The 19180-nt window shown below is 40.0% G+C and overlaps 2 protein-coding genes across 3 annotated transcripts in view; both read right to left on the bottom strand.

The window, feature by feature from the left end:
• klf13 (Kruppel like factor 13) overlaps positions 1-11908 on the bottom strand; it is a 32922-nt gene extending 21014 nt beyond the window's left edge. Inside the window, exons 1-2 of one of the 2 annotated variants that reach the window (XM_088641615.1) lie at positions 11424-11908; positions 10831-11307 (exon numbers count right to left, since the gene is read on the bottom strand). In XM_088641615.1, coding sequence (XP_088497741.1) covers positions 10831-11275 — 445 coding nt within the window. In that variant the 5' untranslated portion in view covers positions 11276-11307; positions 11424-11908. Of the gene's footprint in view, positions 1-10830 lie in introns of both variants that reach the window. The other variant, XM_088641614.1, reaches the window with a different exon arrangement.
• LOC148659414 (ras-related protein Rab-8B) overlaps positions 1-19180 on the bottom strand; it is a 127546-nt gene that overhangs the window by 8497 nt on the left and 99869 nt on the right. The window lies entirely within an intron of this gene.

Below are 19180 nucleotides of genomic sequence, written 5' to 3' on the forward strand. Positions count from 1 at the left end.
TAAATATAAAATGACATTAAAGCTTCTCTGATTCATCAGCATTGTCTTATGGGAAACCTACGTCTAGCGAAATCTTAAAGCCACCTACAGAAAAGAAAAATGAAGACAAAACCCTGAGCCCTAGCAGACCCACAAACATCCATTGTGTCAAAGAAGGCTCATCTAACTTAGATGTTTGCTTGGAATGATTTCTTAGAACACCACGTGCCTGTATTACAAAGACAAAGTCAGTGAGAGGCACATTTTGGCTCATTTGAGCTAACCCATTCATAAAGTACTATAATAGAAGGCTCTGACGAAGATATTAATCTGTTTGCATGCAGACGCTACTCACCAAACACAGCATCATTCATCCCAGATGCACACAGCTCTACTGTATGTCCACATTGTCTGAAGTACAGTTGTAATGCTGCGTATCCAGTTACACAGTGATGTCTACACTGTGTGAGAGACTGTGGGGGTGGAGACCACAGAGGTTAAAATCTCAAAGGTCCAGAAACCACGGATCCCTTTCTTCCTGGCTGTAGTAACGTAAAACCTCCGGAATACAGGCCTCAGAAAAGGTCTTCTTTTCAGAAACTGTTCTGGAAAAAGCCACTGTTTGCATCTTAATAAACTACACAACTGAATACCAAGCTAGGAAAAGCTGCATTCATAATACTCTTATATGGTAAGGCTTAAAGTCATTAGATGGGTAGAATACAGACTACTGGTGAGTACTGTTTGCTTTGCTTTCATTTTGAAGAGTCTTGTTTTTTGGAAACAAATGCTAAATAGACACTAAATGGAAAAAAATCAAACTGCACAAGAACAAAAATAGTCTCTCTTTATTCTTTCGTTTTACTCAGTATAGAGTCTTACCAGTTACCACCAAAGAAGACGTTTCTGCTAAAACTCTGCCTGCAGCTCTGGAGGTCTTGCATATAAAGGTAAAATGGAAAACGTAGTAACCACAATAGGGACTCAGAAGGGCTCACTTTGCAACAACAGCACAGTGTGAAATTAGAGACAGTCATATTTTAGCTTCTGGAAACTAAATAGCTTTGGATTTCCATTAGTCATAATCTTCCCTTCTCAGTCTTCTCATGGAATCCCTGTTCTGCTCCAAGCCTCAAAATGAGGTAAAAAAAGTCAGATGAATTAGAGTGAATTCACCCACTTAAGAGGGTACATTCTTGGTTTTGTTATTCAAGGGAGAAAGCAAATCAGATTTGAAGTCAGTGGACGTGGGAAAGTGAAAATGGGTTACCTCACTCAGCTCTCAGAGGTAGTCACATGGCGAATGGGTTATATAGGATGAGAGGGGGGTATTTTCTGTGCAATACCACAAGGAGTCTTTGAAACAAAAAAGGCTTTAGGTCTCGACAAAAAAGTGAACAGACTGTAAAATATTTCATTGTAGTCTTTGTCTACTTTTAATGTACTAGCAGTTTTTCTGAAAATCCCACTGTTGATTAAAAGCTACTGTGAGTTCCATCCATGTGTGTTGATACAACAGTATCTTCTTTTGTTTTGTCACAGCTGTGGGAAGCAACAAGGGCAGTAACCCCTCAAACAAGATGGCTTAACGAGCACATTGGGGAGAATTTTGCCATCTCTTAAACACCAGCACATGCTACTGTTTCACTTTTATGTTGCCAGTAAACAGAAGCAGTAAATTACATTTGTAACACTGTCAGAGAATTATACAGTGACAAGGTAAAACTTAAACAGTCGGTTCTGACCATTGATAATGGGCTTTCACACAGACTTTTCATCACAGCCTAAACCAAATCTCAGTAGAATACAAAAAAAACAGTCCACATATTGCTTTAAGACGCCTACGATATATTTTCCAGTTAAATGTTTACCAAAAGCCTCCTTTTCTCTCAGAATGAAAAGTTCCTGTTGACAACAAGCCACTTACACAACCCAGTACGTTAATTTGTGACCTCCTGATCCTGACATTTTCTGCTGCTGAGGACAAATGGTTTTGGTCTCGAGAGGACCCTGTCTCTGATTCTGGGAGATCAGACAAAGCTGTCTGGTAACCTTAGACCCAGAACCCCTGCAATCTCCATGGCCCTGAAAAGTGCACATATCTTAATGAGCAGTTTGTATGCGCCAAGAATGGAGATCTCCTGTCTCATATGTGTGAGCTTTCTTATTCTTGCTGCGTCATTATTGTAGAGCACATAAAGGGAGGCCTTAGAAAAGCACTGAAGCCATTTTACCTCTGTGCCTCACATTAATTCCCAAAAGGCTGGTCCCTGCCCCAAAGCAACAGTGATCCTAAGGAATTATCCTGGGACTTACTCTTGGGCTGCCTGGCTGTAAAGTGCATTGCACATTAAGAATGTTTTCTCATATGCTAAATGATGACCATTGGATGAAGTTACACAGAAAGAAGCAATTATGTTTCAGTTATGGTGTATCCAGCACCACAGGAAACCCAGATAGGCTGCCAACAAGTGTTTATGAAACTTGAATATTTAATTGCCACTCCATGAGACCTGGGTCGGTATTACAAAAGGCATGGGTAATAAAAAAATGTTTCAGCAACAATGCTTACAAATGTAATAGTAAAACAGCATGAAATCAGGCAAGCACAATTAAACCCAAAACTGCTAATGACTGATAAGTCTCTAGACTGTCACCTTTTATTTTAACTCTTTGTTAGCCTAATTCACAACAAAAAGGGTCAGATTAAAGGTACCAGTAGTACAAAAAAACAATAATTATATAAGTAATTGCTGCGGTTTAATGGGTTTTCAAGTCTGAATAATTTACATTACACTTCAAAGCACCACAGCAGGAAGCAAATGTCAAGTTTTGATATTCTGAACAAAACAAAAGAAAAGTCAAATGTATACGTAAATTGGCTTTTTATCCTTTCATTTCACCCTATGCAAACATATACTGTACATGGAAAGTCATATCAAAATCTTTAAAAAGGCAAGTTTTAAATGTTGCAGGTGAGTTATCTGGCAACAGGCAAAAAGAAACTAAGCAAAAATGAAAAACGAGTTCCGCTTCTTTTACAAAGAAAAATTATTTAATAAACCAATGACCCAAATTAAAAAGTGACATGCTTACTTGAATGATTACACCAAAACCTAATGCTGCATATAACCCAGATTATGGAAGGATGTTAGGTGTGAAACACTTATGTAAATATCAGTTTCAGATTAACAAAATGATCTTTTGTCTGTTTCACACCCCCTTTTGGGTCTGCTTTGACCTAGACCTAGCTTCTACTTCAGACCTGCTACGGGCTATGAAAGGGTAGGTTTGCCTTAATCCTTGCCCAAAGTTCAGATTGCTTAAAACTGTTTCCCAGCTTCTTATTCTTCACAGCATTTTCCACGGCTGCTATGAGGTGGGACAGAATATACTGACACAGGACAGCAGTAAAGTTCTGCGCTGGAGGCTGGAGCGTTTTGGGGAAGTGGTTGGTGTACTTGAGGGACAGCGTTGTGGAGTACTGGGAAGACCTCTGCACCAGAGGTTTATTAGATTGAACCGTGAGTGGGATGCTGCTGTTGACCAACTTTTCTTCGAAATCACCGCATCACATTCCCTGCCGTGTAACCATTATGGTTATTGAGAATTTGCTCTCGGTTGATTTGTTTAAATAGAAGATAAGAAACCTTGATGTTATTTCAACTTCAGCACTTTAACTATCCCAACAGGGTTTGTAAATCATAAGACTCAATTGCAACAAACGAGGCTTATTTGGTAGTGTTTCTCAGTTTTAGGTGAATTGTGTTTTTTTTTTCTTTTTTTGAAACTCGTAAGCTCATTTCTTATTATTTAGACTTGCATTGGGTTTTGGTATTACCATGGTTAATAAGCATCCAGTTAAGTCATTTAATCATGCATGGCCTAAGAATTGGGAATATTCAAGCTATCTGGAAATAATTTTTTTTGCCTTTTATTTTGATCCCACTAAAGTAGAGTCTTCTGCGCCTACTGCACAGCAAAGCTTTCCCTTAGGCTGTTTTGAAGATCTGCGACAGTAACTTAAGTATCCAGACAGACAACCGTAATTATCCTTGAACAATTATGGGAGGCACTTTTTGTCACATTGCGAGCTACTATAGTACATCTCTTGCTATTTCCATTTTGGAAATGCGCAGATGCACTTTCACACTGTCCTACTTTCATACTTCATCTTCATGTTACCAAACATCCAAATTCCAAGCTGCCTGGAATGAGGCTGTGTTCAGAGTTTTGGGTACATTACTTATGTAGGAGGCTACATGTAAGCTCTGTCTGTTATTGACTCCCGTTTCCTTTTGTGAAATGAAAGTCTCTTATAATCATTACCTTCTTTTGTTCCTCGTTTATATTTTTCTAATTACAGAGGCTTTACAAAGTGCTGCACAAACAATGTCCATGTTGTACTTTGAAGTAGTGGATAAATGCTTACCCACTCCATCATGAACTCTTACTTCTCTATTGATCATACATACCCTTGTTTGAAAATTTATAGATCAGCCTACTGATTGAGATTTTTTCCCTATTTACTTCAAGAAAAGGAATGATTTCCAGAAAGAGTAAAATGCATCAATGCTAATTGTCAGCACATGACTTTTTATCAGGTCACTCAATAATTGATCTGTACTGTACATTAAGGAGCTCCACACCTATACAAAAAAAAAGCTTCTATAACTTTGTTAGATTTTGTTCAGCCGCCCAGAACATTACACAGGCAATGCCTAGGGCAGATAATTCAAGTTACAATGAATATTTTAAAAGCTCCTTTAGAGGATAAATTAATCATATTTATTTTAAAGAATAAATTAGAACACAATGCAGAATCATGTGGTGTGGTGTTGCTGTACCAGAAATCTGGGTTCTGATTTTTTAACTTATTTTCAGTAGAATCTGTTTATAAAACAAATACTTTTTTTTACTCTGGAAATGAATACTAATTCTGCATGTGACATTCCACACAAACAGCAGCTGCTGGTCACAGAACTGCTGAGAAGGGAGTAGTTAGACGATAGCTAGGCTTCACTCTGTATCATATTAAGTCTTTTCTTAATTGGTTAAAAAAACAACACAATATTGACTATACATTTGATTTATTATTAGGCAAAGGTTTATGCTTTTGAAAAGATCCAAGTCAGTTCACTGAATTTTAAGCCGTAGCAGGCAATGATGATGAGTCTCTGTTGCACACAGTATACCATGAAGCAGTTGGGTGGGTGGGGGTTAAAGTCAGGTTTGCTCTTTGTTTTTAAAAATGTGTTCTTCAGTTTCTCATTTGATTTTGACTGGGCTGGGAATCCCTTTTTTTTCTGCTCTCCTGGTAGAGGCTCCATAAATCTGCTGAGTGCACAAAAAAACAGAAGGCAGGCAACTGAGCAGGTTGGAGCAGCCAGAGCTGAACTTAAATGACCCACATTCTCCGATTACCGAAACAAATGAGACGGTGAACTCGTAATTTGACTGGAGAGCAAGCAGATGAAAAAGCCAAGAACAAAACTAAAAACGTATGCAAAGCTCAAGTTGGGCACAAGCAGCTGAAAGTGCTTTTCCTTGGGTACTGCTCCAAGCTACCAGCTGTAAATAACAGCTCCTCTACACAAAAACAGTAACACAAAATGTGCAACAGGCATTTCAGACATAAGACATACAGCTCCTTACATTCTTCGGCGTCTTTAATGCAATCTTGGCTACTGACAGCATAGCATTAAATTTATGACATTTTCTTCCTCTTGGGGAAGAACAGCAACCCTGCCAAAAATTCTTATTTTCTAAGTATGTACATTAGAATAATTCATATTAATTGTATCAAAACTGCCAGGCTTACAAAAGAGTATTGAAATACTTTCTATGCAAATATGCCAGGCAGGATTCACCCTGGACAGGACATCAGTCCATTAGCAATCAAACATACTCACACTGTGCCAATTTTCCCAGAGCCCAATTAATCTGCTCTGTGGGAGGAAACTGGAGCTCCTGGCAGAAGGGCTCATGAACACAGAAAGGCATACAAACTCCACACAGATAGCACCCCAGGAATTGAACTTAGGACCGCAGCACTGCAAAACAGCAGTGTTAACACACTGCGCCACTGTGCCACACACGAGTAACATGATACATTTATTATCATTCACAACCAAAGCAAAACAATTCTCATAAACAGACATCTACTGCAGCACGTAGCAGTTATGACAGCTGATACTAACAGCACATGAATCCCTTCTCACAACTGCATTATTGCTTGACAGTGCTTTTCAGTTTAACTTTATGAATCTTGTCAATATGCTCAATGTTGTACCAGATCATATTTTCAGACTTGGCCACAGAATGTGTGAGTCACAAATGAATACATTTCAGAAAAGAAAAATATACTGTACATGCACTTATCTCACAACACTGTATCTAATTTTTTCACCCTTTTTAGAAAAGTTATAAGCCACATTAAAATTAGCTATAGCCATTTGAGTCAAAGCAAAACAGAGCCAGACCAAAAACAAAATCAAGGCCCCAAAATGAAATATATTATTTTGCAACAAACATATATTCATTAACTACACATTTTGGGTTACCAGAATTGACTAGTTACAAAGCTTGTTTTCCTCAATTTTAACTTTAAAACCAAAGATCAGCAGCGTCTAGACGAACTGTCTGGAAAAGTCTCCATTTGCATTATGGACCAGCAGGGGGGCTGCATTAAAAATGTATAAAAAAATTAAAGTACAGTAAAGCAGAGACGAAGTGAGAGAATCTTAAAGAGTTTGGTCACTTCATGCTTTTGTTAAGATGCAACCATAACGCTCCTTACAGGAGAATCCTGAAACAACTATGATGAGAATAACAATTTACTATCCTGACAACAAATAAGAAAACCTATCCACCCCTCATCTGGAAACTGCTTACTCCAAGTAAGGATCGTGGAAACCAGAAACGTCTTCTTAAAGCAGAGGTTGGAAGGCAGGGCTACACCCTTAATAACTACACAAAAAGAACACCCAGCCACCATATCTTTGATAGGAGGGAGAAATTCTCCTATCAAACGCTTCAACAACATGGCTGGGCAGATTCTTCCAGAGACCAACAAACCTTTGTTGTAAATGTTCTAAATGGTTTTTCCCCATAAGTGTCACAGGCCTGAAACAAACACACAGGCCCCAAGAATTCTGAGGCAGCAGTGCCAGCTTTCATGCTGCAAAATGCTTTCTATTTCTATATTTCATGCTTAAATGAATTATAGAAATCTTATGATAAAAGGTTAACCAACCCTGTAAAAGCCTATCACTTATGCACAATTCAAATGTGACCAAGGATTTACTGAACAGAGAAACCCATGGAAACTGTAGTTTCATTGTATAAAACCAAGCACAATTTAGATTATGCAAGTTTAATAGCAATGATTGGCAAGCACAGCCATCTTAATTGTAGCTGAAATATGTACCTTTGCACAGAGCATTGTGGTTTTCTTCTTGGGTATTTTGTTTTAATTAGAATTCACATTAACAGCATTCATATATTGTCATTTGTCTTTTAATTTAAACGGTATTACTCATCAGAAACTTAATGGTCATTTGGATTGGCGGGCAGTGATGAACACAAGTCAAAGAAAAAGATTTTCCTTGAATGCAATCAGTGGTGAATTCTCAGGGTGACGATAAGGATTTCAGAATCACATTTTAACCAAGATACATTTTATAATCTAATCTCACAATCACTGGTATTGACATACCTTCCATTGCCTTTACAGCCAAGTTTATTTGGTCCAGGCAATTTTACACAAGGCAGAGAGAAAACTCCACCTTGATAGTTACATGGAAAACATAAAACCGACTCCACAATAATTCTTAGGAAATGATAGCAAAGGTGTTGTCTTTGGGGACTCCACAGGGCACAAACAGTAGACTTTGCACAGAAGTTTCTATGTTTTGGTTTCATCCGGATTTTATCTATTCGGTTGCATACTGTAAAAACAACAATTTGCAGATTAGGGTAAGCTTAAAAGCAATACGAGCTAAATGAGATGCAAAATGCAGATGTTTTGTCAAACTTTTACTTTCTGGTACTCATTCAGTTCTCTTATGAAATGTTATTTTAAAATGTGATTCATCTAACCTGCATGAGCTATTTTAAAAACAAAAACTACAGGCATAATTAGTTAATTAATGTTATATATATATATATCATGTTAGCACAACATTGTATAAAATTTATCTGGCATTAAGTTTGAAAAACTGACATTTTACTCTTTTGGGAAATATTTTAACAACACTCAATGGGCAAGTAATTTCATGCTTATACCAAGATGAAAAATGAACTTAAAAAATAATCCTAAATAGAACACCATGGTTGAACACTGTGTGCTGCTCTGAAACACACAGGAAGAATATGAGCAGTACTGGCAGAGTATTTCTGAACTGCCAGGACAAACTCAGGTGCCTTATTAGTTTTGCACTCCTACTTGTCCCAGCAGATGATGTTTTTGCTATGGAGGTTAGTGGGTAGCAGATATCCCAGGCTAAATCTGACCCATGGCTCCGTCAAATTGAGCTGATAACGGTTTCAGTCAGGTCATCAAGAGCTAAGTTGGAATAAAACCCTGTGGGTACAGCAGCCCTCCAGGACTAGCCATGAGCACCCCTGATCCAGTGCACTGAATCAATCAACCTTCTTTCCAGAATCTAAGGTAGTCGTAATACACAATTCACAGGACCAGCTTACACACAGGTATTGTAAACCAAAAAAAGCACAGAGCTACTCATCTTGCAGCCCCTTCCAGTTCACTCCATGACATGGCTTTGCTACAGCCAGCACCTCTAATTATTTTAATTGATAATTAGCAGGATCAATATAGCAATTAAGGAACTGGATGTATCCTAGCACTGTGATGTAGCAGATATGAAGGGCCACACGAACTGCCCCAATTCCCCACACGAACTGTCGGGGACTCTATACTGTAAAAAGATGCCGTCCTTTGGATGAGACGTAAAACCAAGTACTGACGCTCTGTGGTCATTAAGAATCCCAGGGCGTTTCTCGAAGAGTAGGGGTGTAACCCCGACGTCCTGGCCAAATTTCCCATTGGCCCTTACCAATCATGGCCTCCTAATAATCCCCCTCTATGAAAACTGGCTTCATTACTCTGCTCTCCTCCCCACTGAGAGCTGGTGTGTGGGGAGAGTACTGGTGCATCATCCAGGTGGGGCTGCACATTGGTGGTGGTGGAGGGGAGTCCCCATTACCTGTACAGTGCTTTGAGTGGAGTGTCCAGAAAGCAATTATTATACCGGCACCAACAGGCACGCCTACATATATACATACAGAACATTGTATTAGCCAAATTCCCAAAATATATAGAACAAAGAAAGCATATTAAAAACTATTTAGAACATAGAAACTCATACCGCGGTTTTTAATCTGCACCCACATTTTGAAAAACTGACATTCAGCTCCTAACTTCACTCAGTGCATGCAGCAACATCACAAACAAACAAAGCGAGGTATATCCGAGTTAAAGGGGTAATCAAACCATCAAAAACTATGGTGGCCAAGAACTTTCCTGGTGCCTGTGTAACAGCCCGAGGAAAGTGTGGGGGGTTCTGGGTGGGTAGTACGTGTTCAGAGACCCAGACTCGAGTGGCCCTTTTGGCATGCAAACGTGCCTGCATTTATTCAATCCCATACAAAACGCCCCATTGTGCTTTTAAAACCTGGGATCTACGGGCTGAAAGGGGGATTTTATTTTCTGGGAGGTGTAATTCTGCAGCTCCCTCCTGCCTCTCGCCTGGTGGAGAGTAGCGCTCTCGGAGCTCAGCTAGCAGTGTCTGTTGCTGGCCAGATCAGCTGGCAGTCTGGCGAGCGGGGGTGTGGTACATCACAACAAAGAGCTTAAGACTCAGACAGGCAACTGCAGAATTCGTACCAACCCCCCATTTTTCTCCCTCTTTGGGTTCTCCTCGTACATATCATGTCGCGATATTATCCACCAGGAGCGAGCGGAAGAATTGCCGACACGGGGTATTTACAGATTCAGTAATAAACAGTCGATTTAGGCTTGCGTGCTTCTGCTTAGGGAAACCGACGCATAGTTTTTGAGAAGTTTGGACATTCCCAGCGTAGTTGCCTGGTAGTTTCAGACACTCTTGGTGTGATCAGTTAATACTTTATGACCGGTTACATCATCTTCTACGAATTACTTACACAGCCGATAATGAAATAGCCAGAAATCTAGTGCACTCAACTCGTCTGTTTAGTTTATTCCGCCTTGGCTGCGCACAGTTACCCTAACGCGTCTTTCTCTAGCCAGCACGATTTTAAAACATTTTCTTCTATAGTTTGTTCGGAACGAGGTCACAGGCTCGCAACGTGCGAAGTAATTTGTGTGACCGAAAACTGAAAAGCCTCGACAACATGTCGATCAAAACTGAAATTAAATGCTGCATCCATGTGGGCGTTATCTGCAAGCGATCTACTGTGTAAGCCTTTGCTCCCAACACCACTGCAGGGTTTAGGTATACATGTAACTATGTAAATAAAAACATAAAATGAAGCTGGTAGTACAAGTGTCTAGTACTAATAAAACCGCGTGTAGTTCCTGCAACAAAACAGGTTTGTATTGCATTCTGAAAGCTAGGAAGGGTCTTTGTTCACTTACTAGAAACAGAGATAGTGGGTGGAGTTCAGAGTTTATCAAAGACTGGAGACATTGCATTTTCAGGATTTAATGCGTTTTTGTCAGGCTCATTCATCCTAGCCTCGATTTGCAGTGCATCACCTCATTAAGAGAGGTTTTAATAAAACACCTGGAGGAGGAAACTTTTTTTTTAATCCTGCTAAACACAAACGCTTTCTAAAAATTTAACTGACCTGTATGTGTCCTTAGATGGGCTTTAAGATGGGACGATTTGCCATAAACTTTTTCACAACCTGAATAATGGCATTTGTGCTTTTTCTGGGGAGATTCGTGCTCAACCCGACCTCTCCCACGCCTGGTTCTTTGTCTGGGACCGGGGTCGGTGTTGACGGTAGGTGTGGTAGTGTTCCGATCCTCTGCTGGTGTGTTCTCCTCCTTAATCTTTGCCTGGTCGGCAATATTGGTGGGGGTCTGCTGGTTTAGGTCTGCTAAAATCCGGGCAACCACAAAGAGAGACGAGTTGTCTTTCACCAGAAGATCCTTATTTGCGTCCTTAGGCTCATCTCCGTTTCTAGGAGCGGATGCAGTTTCTGGTTTGATGTCTATACTCCCCTTTGGACCATGCACAATAGCACGGCTGGACATAGACACAAGGCACTCTGCTGCAAAATGATCCATTTCGTCAAAGAGATAGAGGCCCCTCTATTTCTCTGTGACATGCAAAGACAAAAAACACTGCTTGTGAGAAGGAGTTGTTCCCGCGAATCCCTTTGTGTGATGCCGATACGGAGGTAGGTCTCTCATTAAAAACACTTTGTGAGCTTACCGGCTTGTCAGTAAAACAAAGATATCCTGGGTGGGAAACGGTTCAGATCAAAGCGGTATTGCATCTGATGAAAGGCTCCCACCTTCTACTGGAATTGTGTCGATCGTAAAATGTTTAAAAAGTTGGCAGAATTTAAAATTAAAACTCCCATCGTTGCTCTTAGCCTCTTTCCTGCATGGTGACAGTATAATAGCTCTCTAGTTAGTGCTGTTTCTATCCACGCTGGGGGCGTGGCAGGCCCCCCCGAACATATGGCCGTGACGTCGCCGGCGCCGCGTCTCCATTGGCCGCGCGGAGGTCCCCGCGCGCCTGTTACCTGCCTCTTTCGGAACTCCGCGAGCGAAGTTGGGTTCTGCGCCCTCGCGCAAGCGGCACTGAAACTTTTCAGTAGGAAACAAAGACGTCGCGTTTCACCATCATCATCATAATTCCAGTGAAGGAAATACCACTGCTGAGTGAAAAAGAAAAACAGGCTGCACCTATCATATTCTTCACGCTCCTGCATACTTGCCAATTATCCGCCCATCCAGACGGCATTATATGTGTCCATATTACATTATAAACCGACATGCAGTGAGCTACGGAATGCATATGTCGTGGCAATTTGTTTTTGTTTCACGATTTTGAAAGAACTGTGCGGTTGTGAGTCAGCAAATTCGTCCGTGACAGAACAATAATAAAAGTACACGAGCCGCCAGAAGGCTCTATTTTAAGTGCCAGAATTAGAAATGGCATAAGTTAAAAATAAGTCAGAAACCAAACATTTCTGTTCTAAAGCTTGTAAATATGAGGCCAGAACCGCGTGTTCTCATTGTAGGCAATTACCGATGCCAATAAAAACGCTGAAGAATACAATAAAGTTAAGAAACCTGTAATTAATTCAGTTTCTAGGTGGCACTATTTCCCCCAACTTTAGGGTCCCGTAGAGCAACACACAACAAAATAGTGCTTTTGAAATACCAATTAAAGGAGGCCCAATTATCCCACGGAAATTTACAGAGCCACTGGAGGGATACAATTTATTGGCAAACTATTTGATTATGTACAAATACCAAGAGATCACGAAGATCACTGAATAAAAGAGATGATCACTACCAGATCATCACACGAAAATGAAAGGCTGAATTACCTTACTACTTTACAAACGGGAACGGCACCGCTACAGAAATATACATAACTAATGTCCGGGTCTTTCAAGCCCTTGGACTGCGCAGTTATAAAAATTCAAACAGAAATGGACAAAATACCAGCAAAATATACGATTGAGCGAAATTACATTTGCAATGGCAATTGCATTGCAGTCAGACATTTGCGTTGTATGACTTTAACAAACGCACAGCTCTCTTCTCGGCATAGAAGAGGCACTATTACACCTTTAAATTCCTGCTGCTCCCAAGGAGCTTGACTTCAGCTCCAGCCAGCTGGCTCGGCGCCAGCTAGCCATGTGCGCGCGGAGCACTCGGTTTCCATTCTGTCCAGCTGAGCTAAATAACACGGGCCGCAGTCAACGGATTACTACCCTATATGCGGTGACAATGAAGCCGTTGTCACTACAGGGACAATACCGTCATGGTACAGTTTTTTTTTTTTACACAATTGGCAGTGGTGCAAACTCCAAAAGGCCGTTCCAAACAATTTTACGGGCTAAAACAACGCAGCAAACACAAGAGCTCGACAAATATGTGTAAACGTCAAACGATGTATTCTCTCTATTAAATAGACTGCGATTCCTTAAAGCACGTTTAAAACTGTTACAAGGCCATGTACTTTTTGTTACTCCACGTAACGGTTTGTATGCAAAGCCAGTTAAATGAAGGGCCTTTCCAGATTGATTAGGTTGGTCACTTTTTTGGGGGAAGGTTTTTGTTCATTCCGGTGTTTACTGGCTGGTACTTCGTCTTATTCAAAAGCCCAAAAAAATCCAGCCTTGTTTTAATTTCCTATCCAATAATCAAAATGTGTGTTATTCACAATTTAGTTCCTACAGCTAGGATGCAAGGCTATTTGAAAATATTTTGGGATATCCAGCCATTTGTTTCTTACAGCTACTTAAAGCGAAATAGCCAGTTAATCAGCGGTGCTTTATCGCTGCAACCCTCATGGCAGGATCATGGCCATTTCCCATTTCTCACACTGTGAGCCCCCACAATGCCCACAGCAGAGCCAACATCAATGAAAGGTGTGATGCAATCTCTTACACTGCAAGATGGCCATAAAGTCACAAGAGTCCCCGATCTTCACAAACTCCAACGCACCTGATACCTGCGACATTCTGGGAATTGTGCCTCACCACTTGTGTTGGTGACACAGTCTGACTTCAATACTGCAGTTTCTGGCCACTGAGCCTCCACTGACATTCTGAATGAGTGCCTTCACTAATTGGATGACTCACGACCCTCTCCTCTGCTCCAGAAAAACAAAGCCTCTCATTCCTAAAAATCTTATCACGGAAAAAAAAATATTGACTTGGTGGACTAAAGCACAAGAGCCATGATGTTTTTATTTTGCATATTTAGGGATAATTCTTGAAGTTTATTTTAAACAACTTGGAGCGAAAGAGAAAGCTCAAGAAAGCTTCCAAACAAGAGAAGAATTTGAGATTCTAGATTTCATGATCCAAGTGATTTGAAGAACTCATCCAGTTGTTTCATAAAAGAAGGAAGGTTACTGTAACAGCATAGCCTGGTAGCACATTCCAGGCTCCTGTTATCATTTCTGTAAAAAATGCTTTAAAATAAAGTTTAAAATCAAGATGTATGGGTACTTTTGGCTTATGCACGCTCAGATGTAACAAGTACTGTAAATAGAGTCATATTCTGTAATCCCTGTAAATAAATACTATAATGTAGCTTGTAGCTTGTTTTTCTTTATACCGTAAATGGGCTCCTTTATCTTTGCAACAGAGTTTATGAAATGGAAAGAGAGTTTGCATGTGCTCCTCATGAACTCAGCTGGTGCACAATGCGTTCTGTAGGTGAAACTGTCATCTGGCAGTGCTGCCAGCTTACTCTGCTTTAGATTGGCTGAATTGGATGAGTGCTCCTCAGAGGAGGGTGTGCACAGGTGGGCCAGGGGTTTGCAGGCCTACCACACACTAGTGAGCCTCTTTGAAGTTTTCACCTGCAAGACAGTCCCTAACCAGCTTATGTCACAAGGTTACAGTGCACAGACGAAGAGGGTGTGAGGCACATGTCTGACCTTGCTCATGTCTTCACCCCTCTGGAGTGGTCAGTGGTTGCAGTGGCCCAAGAAGCCGCAAACTACTGACTTTTTCACACTAGGAGATGTAAAGGGATGCCTTTGACCTGTTTATATATATTTCAAAATGTTCTGTTCTTCATATACTGATATTTTAAGCATAAACTGAAACTTTCTACCACACTTAACATTGTTCAGACAGAGTGCAGCAAAATAGTTGGAACTATTCTGTCTAGCAGAAGCAACCCATAGTACAATTGTTCTTGGTATTAACTGAGAAGGAGAAAATGTATGCAGCACTAAACAGGCCATCTGCTGTGTTACTTTACATATCCTTTCTTCACAAGAACTTTGCGTGCTTGTATTTGTATGGTTAATCATGCTTTAACTCAAAAGTCTATTTATTACAATGTAGACAACAGGAGGATAGTTCCTGTTTCCTGAGCTTGTTAGTGTTATGCTTAGTATATCAAAATATCACATGGCAGAACGATGTTGTGTATCTCACAAGTATGATAATTTAACCAGTAAAACCACATTTTTGACCTTTTGAAAAAGTACAGTGTCTTAGTATCTTCAGTTCTCCTTCTCAGAAAAAATGTTTACTGCAAAAGTATGGAAAATAGTGTAAACGTGTCTCAAGCAGGAATCCTAACTAACTAATGCTGCTACCGGGGTTGAAGCTGTCCTTTTTACAATCTTCTGAAGCTACAAAGACAAATTGGAAAGCTGCTTACCAAGGTGTAGTTAGAAAATTCATTTCCTCTTGTGGCTGGTTTTGTTTCGACTAACAAGTGCACCAATTGAAACACAAAGACATTCACAGAATATTTTTTCTGTCTCCTGGTACAGTGATAAAATGAATAATTTTTGTAATTCAGTATTTTTTAAATGTAATTCGGCATTGAAAAAGGTGTCAGCTAAGTAAATTATAAATGATGCCAATAATAAAGACAGTATACATATTATGTATCCTAAGTCTCCCAGGTAAAGACAGAATTATATTAGTAGCACAGATCAAAGTAACAGAATCAGATGTTGACCTCATTTGTTAATGGCCTTGGCAGAACAGCCTCTTTTAATTAGTGATGCTCACAGAGCCTGCCAGAAGAATCTGTGGTCTAAATGAAATATCACATTGGTTTGAAACAGATATTGGCTTGAGTTTATAATCAGCAATAGATATTTTGCCCAGTAGTGCAGTTCTATTACATATATCTGGTTAAGCTCAACTTCTTCAATTAACCTATAATTCTGACACTAACAATTTCATTATACAGCAAACGGAGCCTCAGATTATCTGTTAAGGTACACAGATTCATGCACGATGACTGCACACCATTTTTTACCTGTGTTTTTGGTCATAAGAATTCCTATTGAACTCATTCAAAATTGTACAGTTTCTGTCAAATGAAAATTCTTTAAGAATTGTTATTCTCCCTAATTTTTCTTTTTAGGATATTCTTTAATATTTTCTTTATAAATGAGATTTTCTTGAATGTGATGATTGCGATGGACTGGTGTCCCATCCAAGGTGTACCCCACCATGTGCCCGTTCCTTGCTGGGGTAGGCTTACTCTGCCCCGCGATCCTGACTTGGATGAATCTGGTGCATTACTTGTTACCTGTCGATAATGCGTGCATTCAAAATGCACATCTGGTGCTTCCTAGCTACACAACGTGTATAGGGTACCATGACAGCTTTTTACTATTTAAATTTGTCCAGTTTCCAACTGGACAAGAGCCAACTACACAAAGAAATGGGTTTCAGTGATCATTCCAAGTAAAATTATTTTAAAAACTGAATAGTGCCTTCCACTGCAAAATGAACCAGAAAAGGAACAAGTCTGAACATATTCTAAGTCTGACCACAGCATAGCTGCACAAGGGAAGAATCTGTTTAAGCTCTCTCCTGTTGCTATACCTAATGATTTATGAAGTTTCTGCAGGACTTGTGTGTAGAAGTATGTGTGTCCTTGCTTTTCATTTTGTTTGTGTTGGGAAAGTCGCCTGTGAAGGTACAGTACAATCTGACAGTGCTGGCCAGCTGGGAATGCAGTCCTTTCAAGGCCAGGCTGCACAAAGGACACACAGTGAAAGAGAAACATTTGTTCTTCACTTCTTCTTGGAACAGAATCTGTGTTACATAAGACTGCATCCATCTACACCGAGACGCCTGCATGCAAAATACCATCTCCATCCAACATAAAGCACTAACCTGAGTGAGGCAAACAGGTCATCTAGCTAAACGCTGCCCAGGAAGGTAAACAACCTGGTGACTGTTGGTTCAAATCTAGATCTAGCCTCTTAGCAGGTGTGAATTCTGTATTAGGGAGTCAGGTTGGTGCTCTGTAATTGTTTCTGACTTTCCAACTACATTTTATATGCCCATTCAGTTTGGAATCATCAAACTGACTTTACAAATATGACTTCTGTACTGTAATGGGAGAAGCCAACACACCCACCTGTCAGTACCTTGCAGGAGAGTGAGCACCAATTGGAGAAGAGGCATGCCTCTTGTGATGTTACTGCAAGCCTGCAGATACCTAAGTAGTCATAGGTGTCACTGTTTCACCGAATCCTGAGAAGGTCTTTGGCAGTTAATGCCAAACCAGTGTTCTGCCAACTGTGCATCATCACAAGGGACTTGATTGACTAGTAACACGATCTGGGTTTGAAACAGGCATAGGACTCAATCTGCCGTCTGAGAGAGTATACCCACACTAGCTGGGCCAACCAGTAGCAACCTATCTGATGATGTTTCTAGACTTTCTGCCGTATTAATACAATCTTCTATTGCTGGCTATGTCCCTTTGACACCAGGAGAAGCTATTTCTGTCCACTATTTAACACAAAAGCTTTGTTCTAACAGTCTTAGAAATAATGCATTAGAAAATAAACTATTGGCAAGACAACTCTGTCATGACATGTTAGAATCTACCAGGTCAATGCAGGACTGCAGGAGATTAATTAAAGAGCACTTGACAAATCCAAATTATATTTACAAAGGGAATCAAAGACAGATGATTATTCTTTTAAAAAAAACACAGAATCTGATTTTCCTACGTAATACATTTAAAGTGACTTTGGAAAATTCACTATGTAGAAATAGGAGCTAGTTCTCAAAGTTTTACCCATGGGTTAAACGTTCTTGCTCAAGGCTTGTCCTAACTCTCCTGGGACACGAGTCTTAAACAGCTAAGGGGGAGTACACTGACTGCCCCAAAAGAATGCTTTTTGGAGAGTGTTACAAGGGTGGAGGGACACAGTGTAGGTTTATTTCTAGCTTTAAAGGGGTGAATTTACACTGATGAAAAAGAGCCCATTTCTCCTCCCCTTGGACCACAAGAATGCTGTGATCATTAGCAGACTGAAGGAAGAGAGGACTGTTTATTTGTTGGTAGTCTGTCATAGAAATTGTATTGTATTGTGTTTTTCGGTACAATGGATAGACAAAAGCAATGATGGGGATTTTTGAAGTCAGTACAGTAAAAAGAGATTCAGCTGTGGAACAAGGTGAGTGTTTCACCTTGTGCATTCAATGCAATTTCCCTTCTTCTGAATGGCTTGTCCCGACAGCGCTTCAGGAGTCTGTGGCTTGTACAATGTTTATGAAGCACATATCTCTGAAGAATTTCTGTTCTAGAAATGCAAAACCATTACCATTCAGTCTGGTATTTAGAATCACAGACATACCTGTATCCACTCTAAAGACTATTCCAATGGGGTCACTAAAAAGATTCAGACACAGTAGTTCCTGTAGAACAACACTTCTCTCTTAGAAGTTAGTTTATGCCATGACCTTCATCATGTTTACGATGTACGACATTCAGAGTACAGATTTCACTGGTCATGTTAGAACTGTACTCATAATCTGAGGAGGTACTGTTGCTTTAATAGTCAGAAGCTGATAAGTATATGGAATACAATCTGAAGCTGGATGTCTTATAACCTTTGATCTGTATTAATAAAATCTAGGTCTAAAGTGGAAAAAAAATGGTTTAAATCTCATCGGATGGTCATAGTGTGTAACTTGTAGGATTCTCAAGATTTTCTTCTGTTGTGTATAGTGTACTGTATGTGACCAGTGGTGGCAAGGAAAATCTCATATCTGTCTACACACCCTAAAACAGTAAAAAATAAAATATTTGCTCCCGTGCAACACAAAATGGCATCTTCCCTGCCAATCATTTCTCAGAATTTCCATTGATTGATTTTTTTTAAAAGAAAAAAACAAGAGCCCAGCTCTTCTCTGCTCACACACAGTACATTCGTATCACAGCTCCCATGTGATAAAATCAGAAAAACCAACAGATACAAGTTCTGCAAATGTGCTCATCTTTTTTTTCTCAGAATCAAAGAAGACAGAAAATCATTTTCAGCACCTGCTTCAGAAAGCAGTTGTTTTGCAGTTCTTGTGGTTTAGATTCAGAATTAGGAAACGTTTCATTTCCCATCACTGGTGCTTCGCTAAGCCCTTCCTGTCTGTTTTAGCCCTAAAGTACTGCCACAGCACATGAGAAAGTGGGTGGGGTGTGACACATTAACCATGTGGGTCT

This window comes from Lepisosteus platostomus, chromosome 7 (assembly GCF_059453375.1).
Source record: "Lepisosteus platostomus isolate fLepPlt1 chromosome 7, fLepPlt1.hap1, whole genome shotgun sequence".
NCBI lineage: Eukaryota > Metazoa > Chordata > Actinopteri > Semionotiformes > Lepisosteidae > Lepisosteus > Lepisosteus platostomus.